This window comes from Salminus brasiliensis, chromosome 22 (assembly GCF_030463535.1).
Source record: "Salminus brasiliensis chromosome 22, fSalBra1.hap2, whole genome shotgun sequence".
NCBI lineage: Eukaryota > Metazoa > Chordata > Actinopteri > Characiformes > Bryconidae > Salminus > Salminus brasiliensis.
The window spans coordinates 29,526,518-29,544,850 of NC_132899.1; the positions used below are offsets into that span (position 1 = coordinate 29,526,518).

At 43.5% G+C, this 18,333-nt stretch overlaps 1 protein-coding gene across 1 annotated transcript; it reads right to left on the reverse strand.

The window, feature by feature from the left end:
* Positions 1-6,059: 6,059 nt before the first annotated feature.
* On the reverse strand, positions 6,060-11,541 carry LOC140544119 (ras-related protein Rab-5C-like). Its single transcript, XM_072667504.1, has 6 exons — positions 11,363-11,541; positions 9,946-10,240; positions 8,543-8,694; positions 7,879-8,001; positions 7,449-7,542; positions 6,060-7,007 (listed from the first exon to the last, which is right to left on the reverse strand). Exons 2-6 carry the CDS (start codon positions 10,094-10,096, stop codon positions 6,889-6,891), a joined length of 639 nt encoding a protein of 212 aa, XP_072523605.1. The 5' UTR covers positions 10,097-10,240; positions 11,363-11,541; the 3' UTR covers positions 6,060-6,888.
* Between the last annotated feature and the right edge of the window lie 6,792 nt (positions 11,542-18,333).

The window sequence follows — 18,333 nt, forward strand, 5'->3', positions numbered from 1 at the left end:
TAAATAAAAATTATGGTGCATGCTTAATGACTACAAATAGCTGTTTGTGTGGCAGGGTGCACATTTTAGGATGCCGTCAAACTGACATTAGACTCAACCGTGTCTCCTCAATTAAAAAAAATACAAAAAGGCTTCAAACAACAGAAAAAGGCCAGACTGGCTAACAGACATCACTGCAAGTTCTCCTGCCACCGTCCCAAACCATTCATATCACATGCAACGCTCACAATAGGGTGGAAGGGTGAAGGCCGCCACGGGCCTCTTCCAACATGTGCACAGCCAGGCAACTGCCACTGATGCACCGTCACCTGGAGGAACGCACCATGTACTCTGGAGCACTCTGGAGTGATGTGGGAGAAAGTGCCTCCTACCCACCATGGAGTGAGAGCAAAGCCAATTGTGCTCTCCTAGGCTCCAGCTGCCGATGGCTTGCAGCATGACCGGGGCTCAAATCAGCGATCCTCTGGTCATACTGACTGGTTCTCTGCATATTACATACTGCATGCTCATATACTAGTTATTAATAATTAGTACACACCCTTGGTTTAAGGATGACTCTAATGCTAATGATGCCATAAGTGGGTGTGTTCGTGGAATTACTGGGATTATTTAGAGGGTATATGGCTATTTTGCTGAAACGCATCAATGCTGTTGTCTGCGAGTGCTGTCCTACCCCTACTCTGTATTAGGCAAAGCCAAGTAATGGCCAGGACTAGCAGTAAAAGCCTTGTAAAATGGTGAAATCCAGTCTTTGCCCATGGTGGGCCATCTACAAACTGGAACTTCCGTGTCCCGCCGGCCGTCAGCAGCGTTCACCCCCTTCACCTTGTCCCGCGTCCTCAAATCCTGCTAGACTCGGCCTACAAAAAAGGAGCCACTCACGTCACGACCCGCAACACTAAAATACACACTGTCCCTCATGGCCTCCCACCAGTGTCTGCAGATAATGGTATTTTAACACCCTCCACTACGTCTTGCACGCTCCCTCTCTTTCTCTTGCTTGCGGCTAGGGGCCCACACACAAACGCTGCGGTTCCCTCGAAAGAAAAATGTGCTTGCGCGTGTAAAGCGGATGTCAACCCGAAGGAGATAGAAGTTCCCGCCCACGTTCATCCATGCTACTTATGGCTGTGGTTTAGATGCCATTTAATAATGCTAAGAGGGTGGAAGGAGAGGTGTAATGAGCTTCTTCATAAAACACTAAGAAAAGTGTATAGTATATCGCTGCTGTCCAATGAAAAACATGGTTTAAACCCTATAGCTGCTCTGTACACTGTATTGATAATTTTGGATGAATGGACCAATAGAAATGCTGTAAATTACTGAGAAACTGTTATTTTACACTGACTTACATTCAGAGTTGTTGGATCAGGGGTTGAAAAGCACCAGTCTGCAGTAATTTAGCCCTGCTCGTGCACTTTGTAGTGTAAGTACATCTGAAACTCTCAGGTACGGCCTCATTAAAGTCAATCTGGAACAAGGTCATCTACGTATATCAGTCTCAAAGGTGGAGTAATGGAAGGAGCTTGGTAATTCTATTGGCCAGAGACATGTGGACAAATGGGCCTGTGGCAATGAATAAATACCAAATAACAAACTACAAACTGCACATTTTCAGACATTCAAGTGTGTCTCGTTTCTTAAACGGCAAAACTACAGAAAGCAAGGCCTCGCTGAACCCTAGCGCACAAACACTAAATACACCCATGACTGAATATCACATTTCTACAGTTTTTTAATAAAATAATAATGGTGGACACAATATTGCACAATATTTTAAACCTACAAACTGGGACAGGGCCAGTTTATACTGGACTTCAGAAAAGCAGGCCAGTACCTGTGTGTGTGCTATTATCTGATTTGAAGTGATTTGAAAAGCCACACTTTTCCATCACACCTTTTATTTCGCAAATGTCTAAAATCAGTGAGTTGATGGTTTTACTCGCTTTGGACTCTCGGAGTTCATCTTCTGGCCTTGTTGAATAAAAGAAAAGGTCAATGAGGAACTACACGCAACATGAAAATCAGTGACCTTAAATTTGTCAAGGACAGATGCCGTATTTGTCCTACTGCCTGTTGGTAAACCATCAGGGGTTTCTACACTGGGCAAGTGTATAGCTCCATCTAGTGTATGCTTTGGGCACATGCATCTATTTTCTCTGCTCAATGGCTTTGACTGAAATTATCGTCAAGACCACATAATAAGACTAACAGTACACAGCTCCTTCATCCGTTGCCAATGACCAACACGAACTGAGCAAGCACCATCAATAACAACCCATCTGTAGGCCTGAATCTAAAGTTACAGACCAGTTTAAGACCTGGCATTTTGCTTGTGTGGACCACGCTTCCAGATCCGAGAACAGGAGGGTGGGCTTGAGATATTTTTTGGTGTTGGAGTTTGGGTTAGCTTTCCAGTAGGCTGAACACCCTCAATCTCAAACTGAATTTCTCAGTTGCTGATGTATGATTGATCTTCTGATATTCAATAATCTGATTTTATATATATATATCTCAGCAAGCATGCTGTTGTGCTTTGGATAATTGTCTTGTCGCATGACCCAACTGCAACTTCAGCACCAGTCCACAGACAGACGACCTGACCTCCTGTTAAAAAATTCTCTGATAAAGAGCAAAATTCATAGTTACCTCAATGGTAGCAAGGCAGCCAGGTCCTGATGCACCAAATCGTCCTACAAACATCACACTACCACCATCATGCTTCTCAGTTGGTACGATGTTCTTACATTTAACAGCAATGGTAGAGTCATCTTTGGGAGGGCAACCACTCCTAAAAAGATAGCTGACTTTCTCCATTTGGTTTGGTGGCCATCAAAATGTCTGTGTAGTTTTGCCCAGACAGATTCCCCACAAGCTCCCCCCCCCTCCCTCCCTCGTATGGCATAATGTGCCTAGTTAGACAACCTGTGAGCTGCCAAGATCACTAATTTAAAGGACCAAAGTTGCTCACCATGAGCATACTCCTTAAACCGAGTCCTATTTCTAACCGATGCTGCAGATTTTGGCAGGCCCAGTCTGGAATTTGATCAAAATGTTGTGGGAGTCCGTGTCCAGAACAGTATTTCATGCAGTCCTCTCCTGATGGCGAAATTACTAAAAAGAATTAATGGTCAGAATGACACATTTTGTTCCCTTCTCTTTAACAAACTCAAGAAGTTTCAGGTTTCTAGTCGTCAAGACCACATAATAAGACTAACAGTACACAGCTCCTTCATCCGTTGCCAATGACCAACACGAACTGAGCAAGCACCATCAATAACAACCCATCTGTAGGCCTGAATCTAAAGTTTACGGACCAGTTTAAGACCTGACCATATCGGTCATATCAGAATATTATGCCGTGCCATTCTACCAGCTCCACTGACCATATCTATAATTACAGACTGTAGTCCATCTGTTTCTCTCTCGCATACTTTGTTAGTTAGCCTCCTTTCACCCTGTTCGTCAACAGTCAGGACCCCACAGGACTGACCACCAGGTATTATTTGGGTGATGGGTCACTCTCAGACTATGGTCTGTAGTTGTAGAACTACAAAGTGCTCCTATATGGAAAGTGGAGGTCATAGAACGGGCCGAGTCCATTCCAAGCCAGGGGTGGTCCGAAGATTAAAATTTCAATTCAAATGTATGGGCTTTTCACGACGAGCGTCGACACAAAGCAGCTTTACGGAGATCCAGGCCTCATCTCCTCGTCTTGAGAGAAAGACAGACTCAAAAGGGAAAGCCATCATCCTCTGGTAGACACTGGATAACAATTGTAAACAAAACAAGAACAAAACTAAATTAAGAGAAGATGGCACATGTGGCGTCAAGCCATGCAAGATAAAAACGTGAGTGAGATAATATTCTGACATGACCGCGCACAAGCACTGTTCAGTTATGATTAATATCACTAATGCAGTAACACAGTCATTCCGGTCAGTCAACGGTCAACCACCCCACCCCCCCAAAAAAAACACAGTGTACCTTACTATGTTCCGGTGAAAACAGTTGAAACTTTCCTTTGTTTGGAATTTTGTGACTTTTAATCGTATTTTTAATTTTAAATAATACGACTGAAAGTAATCACGGCACTTTATGTATTTGGACACACATGCTTTTCAGGCCTTTACGTAAGCCAGTATACACACAATTCCATTCAGATCCAGTGAATCATTCATACCGGGACGGTCTACATAAACATACTCAGCCCTTGATTAGTCCTGTCTGTAGAAATTTTGAGGAACCAGAGGTTTTGCATAGATTATCTAGCTCCATCTAGTGTATGCTTCAGATACACAGTCTATAGATGCATTGCATGACTGAAATATAAACCTTCTGGCATTTTTGGGTTCCTGGAAAGAAACCTTACTGATTAAATCAATGCATCATTGCTGTTTTTTTTTTTTACAACCCGGAAAATGAGGCTATCACACACACACACACACACACACTAAATATTGTAAAGACGCAAACTCCACATTACACCCCAATGCTACTTGCAAATACCTGGCCTAATAGGGAACCTAAAAAGGGAAAAGGAGTATGACGAAGAAGAGGGAGAGAATGGCACTCATTTAATCAATAATCTGCAACCAGTTAATCAATAATCTGGGTTTATGAATTTATTCTTGTGTCTGCATCCTGTTCATCTTGGAATGGTCCTCTGTAATATAACAAACACAAATATGAACTTTGTAAAGGCAACCTATTTTTAAGGGTATATTAACATGGTAAGATGTGTGGGGTGGTATTTTCTACTGAGATTTCTTTGAGAAGTTTTTGATAATTACATAATTAAACATAGGTTTATCTCGTTCTGTTGCGAGAGAATTACCTAATGAGGAGTCATATCTGCTCATAATTTAAGCTGACAAGGGCTAGAACTTCCAAAGAAAGTGCTACAGAGAATTCAAAGACATTCACTGATGGGCAGAACGCATGTGTTGCCAAAAACAGCTCGTTTTACCTCTGAAGAAGACCTCTGAAGGTGGTACTTGTGACCAAGACGTTCCAGCAGTGAAAGTTGCAAGGCTGAGCTGTTTTGGACTGGACGTGCTGGACTTCTTGTTCCAGCCCATCCCACAGGTAAAAGCTGCACATGTCCACATGATGTTTAAAAAGCAACCTCACACACAGCAAGGCGTAATGAGCTCCAGTGACCACCAATAAACGCTGCTGTGATGCGTGCCATAGTAGCCTTCCCGTCAGTTTGAAGCGGACAGGACTGCCTTTGTTGCCGTCGTACATTAAGGAGCCCTGGGAGCTTGAGATTCTGTTGCCAGCTTGTGGTTGTCTGTACTCAGAGCACCTTTGGGGGAGAGGGATGGGTACTCAGCACAGTTGTCCGGGACTCCCTCACAATCCTTGCCGTTTTGGAGACGCTCCAACATAATCTGGCCCATGTCACAGTGGCTCGGGTCTTCCCACCTGCATTTTCTCAAACATCTCAAACATGGGCCGACTCTTCAGCTGTCATACAACACACATCCCAGACCTAGATCTTGCAAAACTGAAATCAGAATGGAGCCTTTAACCCTTTGCGTGTTCGGACACAACTCTGGTCTCAGTAGCCCATTGCGAGCTGTTTTTAAAGATGTGGCAGTAACACATGACAAAGCGGAGGTTAAACAGCAGCTGGGACCCAACTTTTCAGAACTCTTGGTTCATTGTTATGCCAATGAAAGAGACTTGAGGAGTGAGTTGGTCTCACCTGTCCACCAATTTGGTGCTGCCAATTAACTTACCCGTTCGTGGCTCCCCTTAGAAGCAGCAATGCTTCAGACACTAGTAGGGTACACAAGTACACAAGCCATACATACAAAGCCAGCCAACGCCTCTCCCACGGGTAGTGCATTAGACCGCTGAGCTACTCTAAGTCCTCTGTAATCACCCTATTTCTTTAGTATGTATTGTGTAGTATGTTATATGTAATGTAATTCCTGATTAGGTAACACTTACATGTTCATCATGAAAATCTGAATTTTTTTCTGACAAAAATGTATAACTCAGATTCAACCAGATCCAGAAGGCTGTACAGACACATATGCAGAGAATGATGGCATTCAGAAAACTTTTACTCTGTTACTGTACAACACAGTCCACGATGTAAATCTTTCCCCCTTTAATTTTGTTTTTATTCTTTTATCACCATAATATCTTACAGATTGAAAAAACATGATGCTAAAAATGTTTTCAGGTATAAGTGGTAATGCTGACTGCACTTCAATGGAGTTACCATGTTACACACTGATCAGAAACACACACACACACACACACACACACACACACACACACACACCCATACGCATGTGTTATTTAACCCCAGTAATGCCATGATATATCTAAGGTGGCGCTGCTGTAATAAAAACAATACTAGTTCATTTACAAAAACAGACAAATCTGGAAGTGTGAGATTCATTGCTGCCCTCCCCACGTCTCTGTTACGTGCTGATAAGGAAGATCGGTATATGGCAGAAAGGAAAAAAACAACACGTATACAAATAAGAAAAAAAAAAGTGCTACATGCACCCGTCACCAAAAACATACAATGTATTAGGTACTCATCTCTCCATCTTTAAAATAAGCCTTAAGACAGAATCATGTTAGTATTTTCATAAAATAACGATAAGAATCGAGACACGGGGAGAGAGAGAGAGAAAAAGAGAGTGAAAGAGAGAGGCACTGCGGCACCCCCTCTAGCTTATGATTTTTAGAAAACTGCTTTGATCAAAGGAAAACAAATAAACCAAAAAACTAAAAACAAAACAAAAAGAAAACCCAGAATCTCTGCAGAAATAATCTCTCGTAAGTGCGATTGCTCTCCTTCTGATAAACGATCTGTCTGTTTCCAAGGTTATGTTGTTTTGGACCCTTCACGGTGATTGTTTAACAGCACTTGCCAGTGGAGCCCTGGGGAGCGGAGTCTTGCAGATCCACGCCAGTCCGTCCCCTCCCACTCGCTCCTCCACCACCACCCTGAGGCTCGTTCTTCGGCAGCTTCTTAGCTACAGGAAAAGAGAAGTACCTGCAGTTACCAATCAGCTGTGCGGCAAAAACAACAATTGGTTGTTGAAACACTACTCCACAAATAATGGAAGTATGCGCTCTGGTATTACATTCACCACAAATACCACTAATACTCTATCTGTGATCAAATTAAACCATCCAAAAGACATTACCTTTGCTCCATCTAACCTGTTTAATGTGACTCACAAGGTTGAGCTCCCCAACATACCGCTTGCTGTTTTATTATTAGTAGTAGTTTATACACCGTTTACTGTGATCATGCATATTCCAATGGTTTACAGACGCTTCTATATTCCTGTAGTAGCTCTGTGACACATTCTTCAATTTACTATTAAACAGTTTTTATGGGTTCAGTTACAAATTTAAAATATAATGGATTAATATACAATGGGCTTTATGTGGTTAAAATCATTACTCACCAATGGCCATGAAAATCTCATTGACATTCATGGCTGTTTTGGCAGAAGTTTCCATGAACAGCAGGCTGTTGTCATCAGCATATGCTTGAGCCTCCTGTTTAGAGTTACAGATCAAAAACAGTCCTAAAATCAATCCCAGATCAAAATACTGGGTTATATCCAAATCACAGTGTTTCATAATCATATAAAATAAACATCACAAATTCAGGCTATTTTGAACGTTACAATTGACAATTTCTTCAACACAAAAGCAGATCTCGGTGTACTGATTTAACGTCCACTGTTAGTGTTCAGCTTCTGTGTTCTTCCAATATTTTGTTTTCAGTCAAGTTTTTAAAACTAATTCTGAAATGTCAAAATTAGATCAAACTGAACCACGGTTACATGTGGGATGATGCACGGAGATTGACATGCGCACTACGAAACACACCTGGAAGTCGACCGCTCTCTTGTTTGCCAAGTCAGCTTTGTTCCCGGACAGCGCGATGACTATGTTTGGACTGGCTTGCCGCTGCAGCTCCTTCACCCAGTTCTTAGCTCGTGCAAATGTGTCCTGAACACACAGCGACAAAAGCCCATTTCGTTACTACGTTACCGAACACGTACTACTCAACAATTTCATTATGCGACTAACTTAAAACATTCTGCTGCTATTAATTAACTCTCAAACTGTGCTGTAGGTGTTTGCTTGAGTTTTTTTTGGACATGTCCCAAAACAGTTATCATCCTCTCACATCCTGTAGTGCATTACAGTCCAATCTGAATGGCCTCTGATATGATATTTGTATTATAAACCATTACAGAGCACTTTTTAGATAAACAATAAAAAAAAATTGACATATGACATGAGCCAAAAGAAATTTCAATCTAAAGTCCGCCAACAAATCCATCAGTTTCATGTTTTAGTGACAAAGATGACAGAATCCTAAATATCATTCAGCAGCTCCAGCTGTGTAAGTTCTTGTCCTATGATAATGCAGAGTGTTTCCTCTTACTGTATTATCACCGCAGTGACTGTGTATTCTTTGACTGTATAAGTACTATAGTGATTTATTAGCATGGTCATGTGTATGTATGTGTGTGTATTCTCTTACTGTATTAGTAATGTCATAGACTATAATAGCAGCCTGGGCTCCTCTGTAGTACATGGGGGCCAAACTGTGGTATCGCTCCTGTCCAGCAGTATCCCAAATCTCAAACTTTACTGTTGTGTCGTCCAAGCATACTGTCTGTGTGAGGAATGCAGCTAGAAACAGAGTAGAGGGAAAAAAGACGGCATCACATTAGACGGCATTTAAAAGATTCCTAAACTACGTTAATTAACATATTCTTAATCATATGTACTCTAAGAATTAGAGAATGACGCTTTCCATCAGCCATATTAGCTGTGTAGGCCTTAAAAAAATTCATAGCCACAGTGCCCAGCTTTCAATAATTTTTAAAGCATGTATTGCATGCAGGTTTGCCTAACATAAGCAATTAATAAGTAACACTAATGGTAACGTAGAAAGGAAATATCAAGTCTACTGGTATTTGTACTGTAGGTGTTCCTCATTTACAATCAACTACTGATTTCAAGCTTATAATAACCCAAATATCCTGGAGAGAAGCGTCATCAGTGTCATGGAAAATTGTTTAAAATACTATTTTCACTGTACACCATGAGCATGTTCAGTGCTTCAAGAACAGTGATTCTCAAACTGGTCAACAGGGACCCCAGGTGGTTTAGAGATGGATCGGTTATGTATCAGTACTGGTTTTCAGTTTCAGCCCAAATACATGATCTGTGATTATCTGATAATTCAGCAAATCTTAAGAGCTGGTCAGATCACACGATTCATCTTCTGCAATATGCAGCAGCGTGTGCGAGGCCCCTCGGTCACAGGATGCTGCAGTACACTTAATTCAACTGCTGGATGGCAATTCAGTGTTTATTCACAGCTTTTAAACCTTTTTAAAGCAAGTGTAGAAATACGCCCCATGTGCAGAGCTAGTTTTTTTTTTTTCTTTTCTTTTTTTTTTATGGTATCGGACTCTAGTCCTTGTGGAGGAAGAAGAGTAAAGTCTCCCCTCTCAAACATACATCACTCAGCCCAGTACAGAGAGTATCAGCAGAGCTAATAAACTCCCAGCTCCGCTCTTGTATAGCCCCAGTAACACTCATCAGTCTAACTTGAATTCAGAGGATCTCAGCAAAAAAGACTGTCCGGTGGGGGACTTGTTTGAGAATCCAGGGTTCTGGAGCATTCAACAAATGCATCCACTATTAAAAAAGAAAGATACACTTACACCAATTAATTAAATAAGCAACACCCATCCAGCAACTGCACATTCATAAGCGGCTGATTGTTCATTTTCTTAAATTTTCCTTTTTTTTTTTTGGCTGGGACATTTTGTCTATTGTCTCTGATAATGACTGATAATGACCATCATGAGGTTGTAAACTAGTTTTATTCCCCCGTCATACTGTCCACCCTTAGTCTCGGCCACCACCTACCTCCAATAGTGCTCTCCTGGTACTCATGGAACTGGCCTTTGACGAAGCGCAGGACCAGGCTGGACTTTCCCACTGCCGATTCCCCCAGCAGAACCAGCTTAAACTGGCAGATTTTATTCCCTGCGGCCGGCCCGTTGGGTCGACCCGCCATAGTGTCAAAAGGATTTGCCGCTGGGACAAGGTGCTGAAACCTGGGCCACAGGCCACAGGGGCCGATAGCAAGGTCAAAAGACTGGAGGTCCTGGATTAGGATGGGTCAGGTTAAACCGCCCGGCCCAGAGTCAGGCCCGATGTCCTATAATTAGAAAGAAAAAAAGCACAGACATAGCAGTACTTACACAGCTGCGTACGTTACTTTCCGACTAACGGATACACATACAGAACAGACGAGCTGACTTCCAGGAAACGAACAGTCTACTAGTCAACCAGTGGCCTGCTGGACGGCACAGCGGACAATAACGTCCGCACTGTCTGATCCACGGGACAAGCAGATGTTTCCAGTGTTTCCGTAGACGGACCAAAAGATCTACCGCTTCCCAACATCGGTCTCCATCAGCCATCCATTTGGGAAATACAGTCCTGTGATGTGACATATGTCCGTCCCCTGGCAGTCAGCAGAGTGGGCAGAAGGTAAACACATACCTGAGGACATTAGAGGAATTAGAGGAAACAGCAGCTAATGGACTACACAGGTCAATCCAGACGAACCTATCTGGGTCAAGCCCTGGCAGAGGGAGCTGCAGGAGATGCAAATGAGCAGAACTGCGCCTGAGGGGAACATCTCAGGCTAAGCTAGCTAGCTGGCTAACATCAGCCACTTCCGGTTCTGGGTCTCAAGTGTTGATCAGACTCTTGTCCTTCTCGTATCCATATATATCGTTGAGGAAGTGGCTGATAGGACAGAAAACGAAAGCATGAAACGAGCAGCTCGGACTCTTGAACAGCTTCATGACCTGAAGGGACTTCCCTAGAATATTTAGCTAGCTAGCTAGCCACCTAGCTAAAGGATAACTAGCCTACTCTAATAAAAGTATCTGAGCGAATAACATAGTTATCTAACTAGCTAATTCAGGTTTATCAGTCTTTTCATTTCCATAATTAACATAAACGTTAGCTAGATAGCTAGCTAGCTGGCTACTTCTCATTCCTGAGGCGCTAGCTAGCTAATTAGCTAGCTAGCTATCTTAGCGTCGTCCCTCAGCCAAGCGGCTTCGCTTTTTCGCTTGTTATCATCATATCATATATAAATATTACCTGTAATAGATATTTATGGTTGGGTAAGTTCGCCCACTATGAGACCTGAGACTCACACACGGTCTGTTTACAGCTAGCTAGCTAGCTAGCGCTACACGCTCGCGCAGATTTAGCCAGGCCCTAGCTAGCTAGCTAGCTAGCTACTACACCGGCGCTCACTCACCTGAGCGATGGGCTCCTCGCCGTTTAAGCAGCCGAATAAGTTTCGTCCCCGTCTCCTTTCTGCTCCAACCGCTCTCTGTCAAAACATGACGGCTCCCAGCGTCTACTCGGGCCTTCGCTTCCGAGCCACATCCGCGTCCAGACACCTCGGGTGATCGGTGACGCAGCGGTCACGTTCAAATCCAAGCGCCGCGCCCTGCGCACTAGCTAGGTATGGGGACGTAGCGCCGCGCCCTGCGCACTAGCTAGGTAGGGAATGTCGTCGTATAAAAAAGGCGAGGCGAGCAGAGGGTGCTAGAGTAGCCTAATTTTTATACGACGACGTTCCCTACCTAGCTAGTCTGCTTAGGATTAGGGTGCTAGAGTAGCCTGATTTTTATACGACGACGTTCCCTACCTAGCTAGTCTGCTTAGGATAGTCTGCTTAGGATTTGAACGCGACCGCACCCTGCGCACTAGCTAGTTAGGGGGAAATCGTAAAAATCGTCGTATAAAAATGATTGTTAGTGCACTACAGCGAGCAGAGGGTGCCAGAGTAACTTTACATAAACTGAAATGTTAATAATTTCATTCAATTATCGTTTAAATAGGAGTTAAAACAATCGTCAATGCAGTCTAGACCTAAGAACTAGACCTGGCTAGTGCAAATGTACTGTGCTAGGGCACTTGCTAGGTAGTGAGCTAGCTAATTAGGGAAGAGTAGCCTAAAACTACTGTGACTTCATTTACTGTGAGCTTAATAACTAAAAAAAAACGAACTTAAGTAAAAAAAAAAAAAATAAAATAAATAAATATTTTTTTTAAAACCCAGAAACTTGGGTTTGGGATTTAAGCACCGTTGGGGACACTGATTTTGTGCAAATTTTCTGTGGATTTAGGCTCTTAAGGCGTCTGATTCCCATCACATCCTAATTCCTTGTTAAAAAGGCCTGTTATGGCATTCCATGTGCTTGAAAAGTCATGTTTTCTGTGCATGTGATTGAGCCATTTCACCAAAAGAGGGCGCCGTAGTCATACACTTTTCATTTTACAACCCAGGACTTGGACTGGAGTCTATTTGAAGGCCCCTGGAAGATGACAAGCCGTCCATGTGGGCACAAAATGGGCTCAACAGTTTGGTCCGTTGAATCTGAAAGACTTGCAGCCCTAAAAAACCATATAAATCCATTGCCGGAATGCTTAGCAGATGCTTAGCCCCCTCAGCCAAACCAAAGGTCCAGCCCGAACATGCTGTGGCCCTGATCAGAACACATCCTGAATCTAGACTCTGGTGTGGGTTAGAAGATAATGGACAGAAACAACAGTCCCACGGACTGCTGTGGCCTCTGCCTATTGTTCTTGCAGTGTCTTGCGCCTCTGTTCAGCTCTCGGCTCTAAGTGGGCTAATATTTTTAGCAGCGCCCCCGTTTCTGAAGAGGCTCGACATGGTTGCGTCTATTCTGGTGGCTTTCTGTGATTAGACAAAGCCTTCACAGAAATGACCTCTTCTAAATGTACTACCCAAGCTCACAAGCACGGCAGAAGCAGCCTGTCTAAGACAGTAGAGATTCTCAAAAAGGACGACGCGTCGTTTCCAGGGTCCTGAAATGACAAGGGCGGCATTGAGGGTCGGCCTCTCGCAGGTTTCGAACCTGAGCGCAAAACTGTGCCACCAGCTACACTCAAGCAAATCGTGGTGCTATATTCATATTTCATGTCAGAAACCACATAAGCAGGTCTATCTGGCATAGCTGGGCCCCTCCAGTATGGACTTGTGGGCTACATTGGCCTTATTTTTGTAGCTCCACATTTTTGGTCAACCTTGATTTCCGGTGTATTACAGTGATTATACCACAGTTCAGGGGCATTTCTAGACTACTGATTGTACTGGGGCACACAGAATCACGAGGGGCACCGCCTCTCCACCCCTCTGCTTGCTTAATATTATTGCTAGCTATTATTACTTTTATCATATTAGTAATGTTCCTGCCACACACATGCATGAAATGTCTTTTCTGGCTTAAACCTACATGTGGAATTGTGATTTTAGCTTGACGACCCAGTAGTTAATCGTTTACAGTTATATTGGCTGTATCACGACGCTCAGTTTGCAAGCCTATGCTAATAATATTTGGTAGGTTGTATGGTTAAAAGTGTCTATATCCAAAACACACACACACACACACACACACATATATATATAAGCTATCATTATCTTGTGCGTTGCGCGGCTTTATTTAAAATATTTACGATGCTCAAGATGCTTAAGAGCTGCTGCATTTAACACAGAGGAAGGGTCATACAGCTCTCTGATCTCTACCTCACATAATCATAGTTTGTTCGTTTTCTGTTAGCTTCCCTGTTGTGATTGAAATATTCCAATTTTGAGGTCAATGTGATCAATTTATAGTTATACTACATTTTGGCAGGCTTGTTAACTGTCATTTAAAACATAGCTATGCTATATGCCCAAATGTTTGTGGACACCCCTTCTAATGAATGCATTCAGCTACTTCAAGTTGCAACCATTGCTGACACAGATGTACAACTGCATACAAAGACACACACAGCTTGTCTAGTCCTTGTAGAGAAGAAGAAATACTGCCAATAGATTAGGACTCTATGGAGCAAGATAAACATGAATCTATGGGCAGCATGCTGCCTAATGCCAGACCTGGGCTAGAGGAGTATAAAGAGGAGTATAAAGCCCCCCCCCAGCATTGAGCTGTGGAGCAGTGGATGAATTGTGTTCTCTGGAGTGATACTTTTGGGATGAGCTGGGCAGTTGTGGATGAGGTAGGGCTTCACTAGTGGCCTTGTCGCTAAATGCAGTCAAATCCTCCCGGCAATGCTCCCAAATCTAGTAGAAAGCCTTCAGGTGGACAGTAAAGACAAGTATTCCAACAACAGCCGCTATTTTAATATCCTGGATTTTGGAAGAAATTTCGTCCATGTAGCGTATTTCTGCAGTGGCATTTACTACGTTTCACGTTAATAGTCTGCTCTCTTAGTGCCGTCATTTTAACCATGTTGATGTGTACCGAACGTGAGCTAACAAAGCCGGAAATACAGCATAAAACACATGAGCAGTAATATGTTTCTTTAAAAGAACAATAACAGGCTCTTACCGATCCAAACAGCACTCTGAATGCGAACACACTCAGAATCCACGTTCAGCCAACATATGAATCATCCTGCTGTGTCTGTTATGTGGCGATATAAAACACAGCACTGACCTGTAGAATTCATATGTTGCTCCCTTGAGAAAAATAAACACCACAAACCAACACCACTTTTAGCATGGCTAATGTAGACATGCATGTGGTGCCAGCTAGTGGCAGATTTAAGCAAGTGTGTATCCTGGCTTTTGGGCATAGTAGTTATTGTTTGGTTAGAGAAGGATAAGGACGACTGACAGGGAGATTTGTTGAGAGCACCATTATTGGGAGATAAAGGAACTTAGCCTGGGTCTTAGCCAATCAAACTGCGAGGTTAGAAATAACGGTGTATATGTGGTATACATGGATTCTTGGTGCTATTAATATTGGACTGGGACTTGATTGCGGGGAGTTTTTCATCCAGAAGGGAATTCTGAAGGTTCCAGTGATTTCTTTTTTTCCTTGACCATTTGAGGCCCTAGAGTGATCCAGAGGATTTAAGACGGCACAGCTGCCAACAGCAGTGCATTGTGGGTATGAGATGAGCAGACACAATCCTGCAGATCTGGGATTTAAGAATGGAGCTCAGTTTCTCTCTCTCTCTCTCTTCCTCGTTACTCATTGAAGATAAAGAGAATGGAGCTTGAACAAATCCCATTACATTTGGGATTACATTTGGGAATTACATGAATTTATGGAATTACACATTTAATTACACTGTTAGTTTATGAATTACATTTAAATTTAATTTTACAGCCTCATTTAATGTAAATAAAAACAAGCATGACAAAAATCCAAAATGTATAAATTGCCTATTTAAATCCAAATATAATATTTAATCTGGTATGGATTGAAGTTTAGAATCAGATGTTTATTTAAATAAATTAACAGCATGATGTTGATAGTCATATTGTGTATTATGGCTTATAATAGCCAGCCTCCATACAATATCACTGGGCAACCAACACACTCTGTGGACAGTGCCACGTACCCAGCTCTGATGCATTGGCTAGCAAACGCCTGTGCTGTCAGCAGTACACTGAAGTGATGTGGGCAGAGAGAGAGAGAGCCACCCCCCCCATCCTCATGAAAGAGTGGGCTAGTTGTGCTCTTTCAGGCCCTGGCTGCTGATGGCAGGCTGCATGACCTGGGATTTGAACCAGCGATCCTTGGGTCATGGGGTAAATGAAAGATTAAAAGGTGCTTAAGGGGATAAGCTTTTTTTGGGCTCATTGGTAAGTACAAGAGACTGGGAGGTGTAGCCACTTTCTGGTGACGGTCAGTCCAAACTGGTGAAAGTTTGTAGTCAGGAACAATGCAAGAACCACCAAAGAAAAGGCCTGCCACGAACTGGAACATGAACACGGCTGCTGAAAGACCAGGGTCACTCTCTACAGTCGAACAGGTTTCACATCACCTTGGACAGAATGAAGCCCCTGCTCCAAGATGGTGCCCCAAAATGTAACCCCATGCGTGGGGAAGGCCTCTTAGTTTGCTGTTCGTGATCATGACTGACTACAGCTGGTAGCTTCTCCTGAGCGGACCAGAGACGTTTCCCCCTCTAGCCCTGCCCCCTAGTGGACGTACCTTTCAATCTGAAAGACAAAACACACGCAGCAGGTGAGCACGCATACATACGGTAGTTAAAATAAAGTGCAACGCTAGCCTCTATTGTGTTTTTTTGTTTTTTTTTTGTTCCAGGATCCTGGACCTGAATAGGTGGCCCAAGATGTAACCCCATGCGTACAACTGCTCGTTCAAGTCCGATATTGGCTCAGATACAGATCTACAGTAAAAGCCAACAAACTGATCCAACCTGGGTCATCTGAGCCAGGCCATGAAGCGATCCCTCCAGTGACCCATGCACTCAGCTTAATGAGAAAGGGGTCTGCAGGGGTCGCCGCAAGGCTCGCGGCCAGCCGGAGGGAGCGAGCGAGGGATGGGCAGGAGGTGTAATGCATGCACCGCTCAGCAGTGGACAGAAACAGGCAGACACACTACAAGAGAGCAGAACAATGGGTGCTCATTAAAAATGAAGCCGGGTGAATAGGCAGGCACATTCAGCCTGTCTGACCGAGTGTACGTCTACAAGTCTCGATGGAGAGCTCTCTCTCTCTCTCTCTGGCTCTGTGTCACTCTTACTCACAAGTGCTTTCTGTCTCTGGCCTATATTCTGCCTGTTTATGCTTCTAGCTTACTCTATCCTTATCTACATCTCTCTCTCTCTCTCTCTCTCTCTCTCTCTCTCACCTTGTCACATTATATTCCTGTAAGATAGAAGCAAACACTCTTAATGATGGTGAGGTCTGGACTCTGGGGTTGTCAGTCCACTGAAGACAGCAGCTTTAACACTTTGATTTGGTCAAATGATCTTTTTTTCTGTTTGTTGTTGTTCTTAATTAGTTTCACATCCTTTCAGACTCACAGCGTCGACTCGTCTTCTCACGGTGGAAGGATGGTTCTGAAGCGAAAGTGGAGCTTGACTGTCTATTTGTGTCTGCTGGGTCTTGCACAACTGTCGGTGTCTTTCAATCAATTTTGATCTTCAGTTTTGGAAGCTCTTGTTTTTTCACTTAGCTGTCTTGGTTGACTTTCTCGTCAGCTGGATTATTTTTCAATATATCTGATATATTTTACAAAGTCTAATACATGTCTGCTGTATTTCACCAGTGTCGCTCTCCCCCCTCCATGTAGAATGGGTGCTAACCCTGAACAATCACAAGACTAGCATGGCTAAACATTCCAGCTGAAATATGGAATAAGGAGTTGTGGTCAGAGGAGCTGAAAACGCAAACCTAATGCTGCCCATTCTTCAACAAACAGCATCCCGAAATAGAAGTATGGGGGTGGCAGAATCATGTCGTGGGAATTCTTTTCCTCAACAAGGATTGGCCATCTTGTTCAAACTGAAGGATGGATGATTGGAGCCAAATGCAGTAAGATTGTGAATATGCTGGAAGACAACCAGCTTCAGTTTGCTAAGGAGCTGAAGCTTGAAGGCAACTTCAGCTTTCAGCAGAACATTGATCTCTAGCACAAGCTTAAACCACAATGGCCACATCAATGTCCAGATCTCAATCTAATTGGGAATCTAATACTGGAAAAGTGGCATCTAACTGACCTGAACAACCTGAGTGTGGTTTAAGTGGTATAAAGTGGACAGTGTTGGTGGTGTTTAATGATCCCCCCACATGCGTATTCCTAGGCTTCTGTGGGATACGGGACCATTAGACCCACCAGAGTGCCTCTGTTAACACCACGACACTGGACACAGCGCCTCACCTGGGTTTGTGAGCTTGCTAACTGGACCCTAGAGGACTGGCAACATGCGGCATGGTCTGATGAATCACGGTATCAGTTGTTTAGGGCTGATAGTAAGGTTCATGTGTGGTGCAGATACCATAAAACCATGGACCCTAGTTATCAACAAGGCACTGTACAGGCTGGTGGTGGTTCCATACTGGTGTTGGGTGAGTCCACTTGTGCTCCTAAACACGACACATTGACCAGTGCCTGCTACGTTCCCCTGCTTGGTGATCATTTGCAACTCTTTGTGGACTTCATGCCATTGGAAGCCAGAGATGTCCAGAATAGGTTTAACGAGACCATTCTGGAGGGTTCCTGAGGAATGGCGTGGCCTGCACATTCGCCTTCGCCTGACATGAGCCCATTTCAGGGCATATGGGCACCCAAGATCCTGCACCTACAAACACCACAAAGCTGTGTGTGGTTGTCCAGATGGCATGGCTCAACATCCCTCCAGACATCCTCCATCGACTTGTGGAACTGATGCCACGTTGAGTTGCTGCACTTCGCCGGGCTAGAGGGGGTCCTA

Excerpts from the sequence above, each read along its gene's own strand:
- LOC140544119 (XM_072667504.1), bottom strand. The coding sequence starts at position 10,096 with ATGGCGGGTCGACCCAACGGGCCGGCCGCAGGGAATAAAATCTGCCAG. Across the intron at positions 8,695-9,945 it reads CCAGGAGAGCACTATTGGAG|CTGCATTCCTCACACAGACA; the intron begins GTAGGTGGTGGC and ends CTCTGTTTCTAG. Across the intron at positions 8,002-8,542 it reads TCTATGACATTACTAATACA|GACACATTTGCACGAGCTAA; the intron begins GTAAGAGAATAC and ends CTGTGTGTTCAG.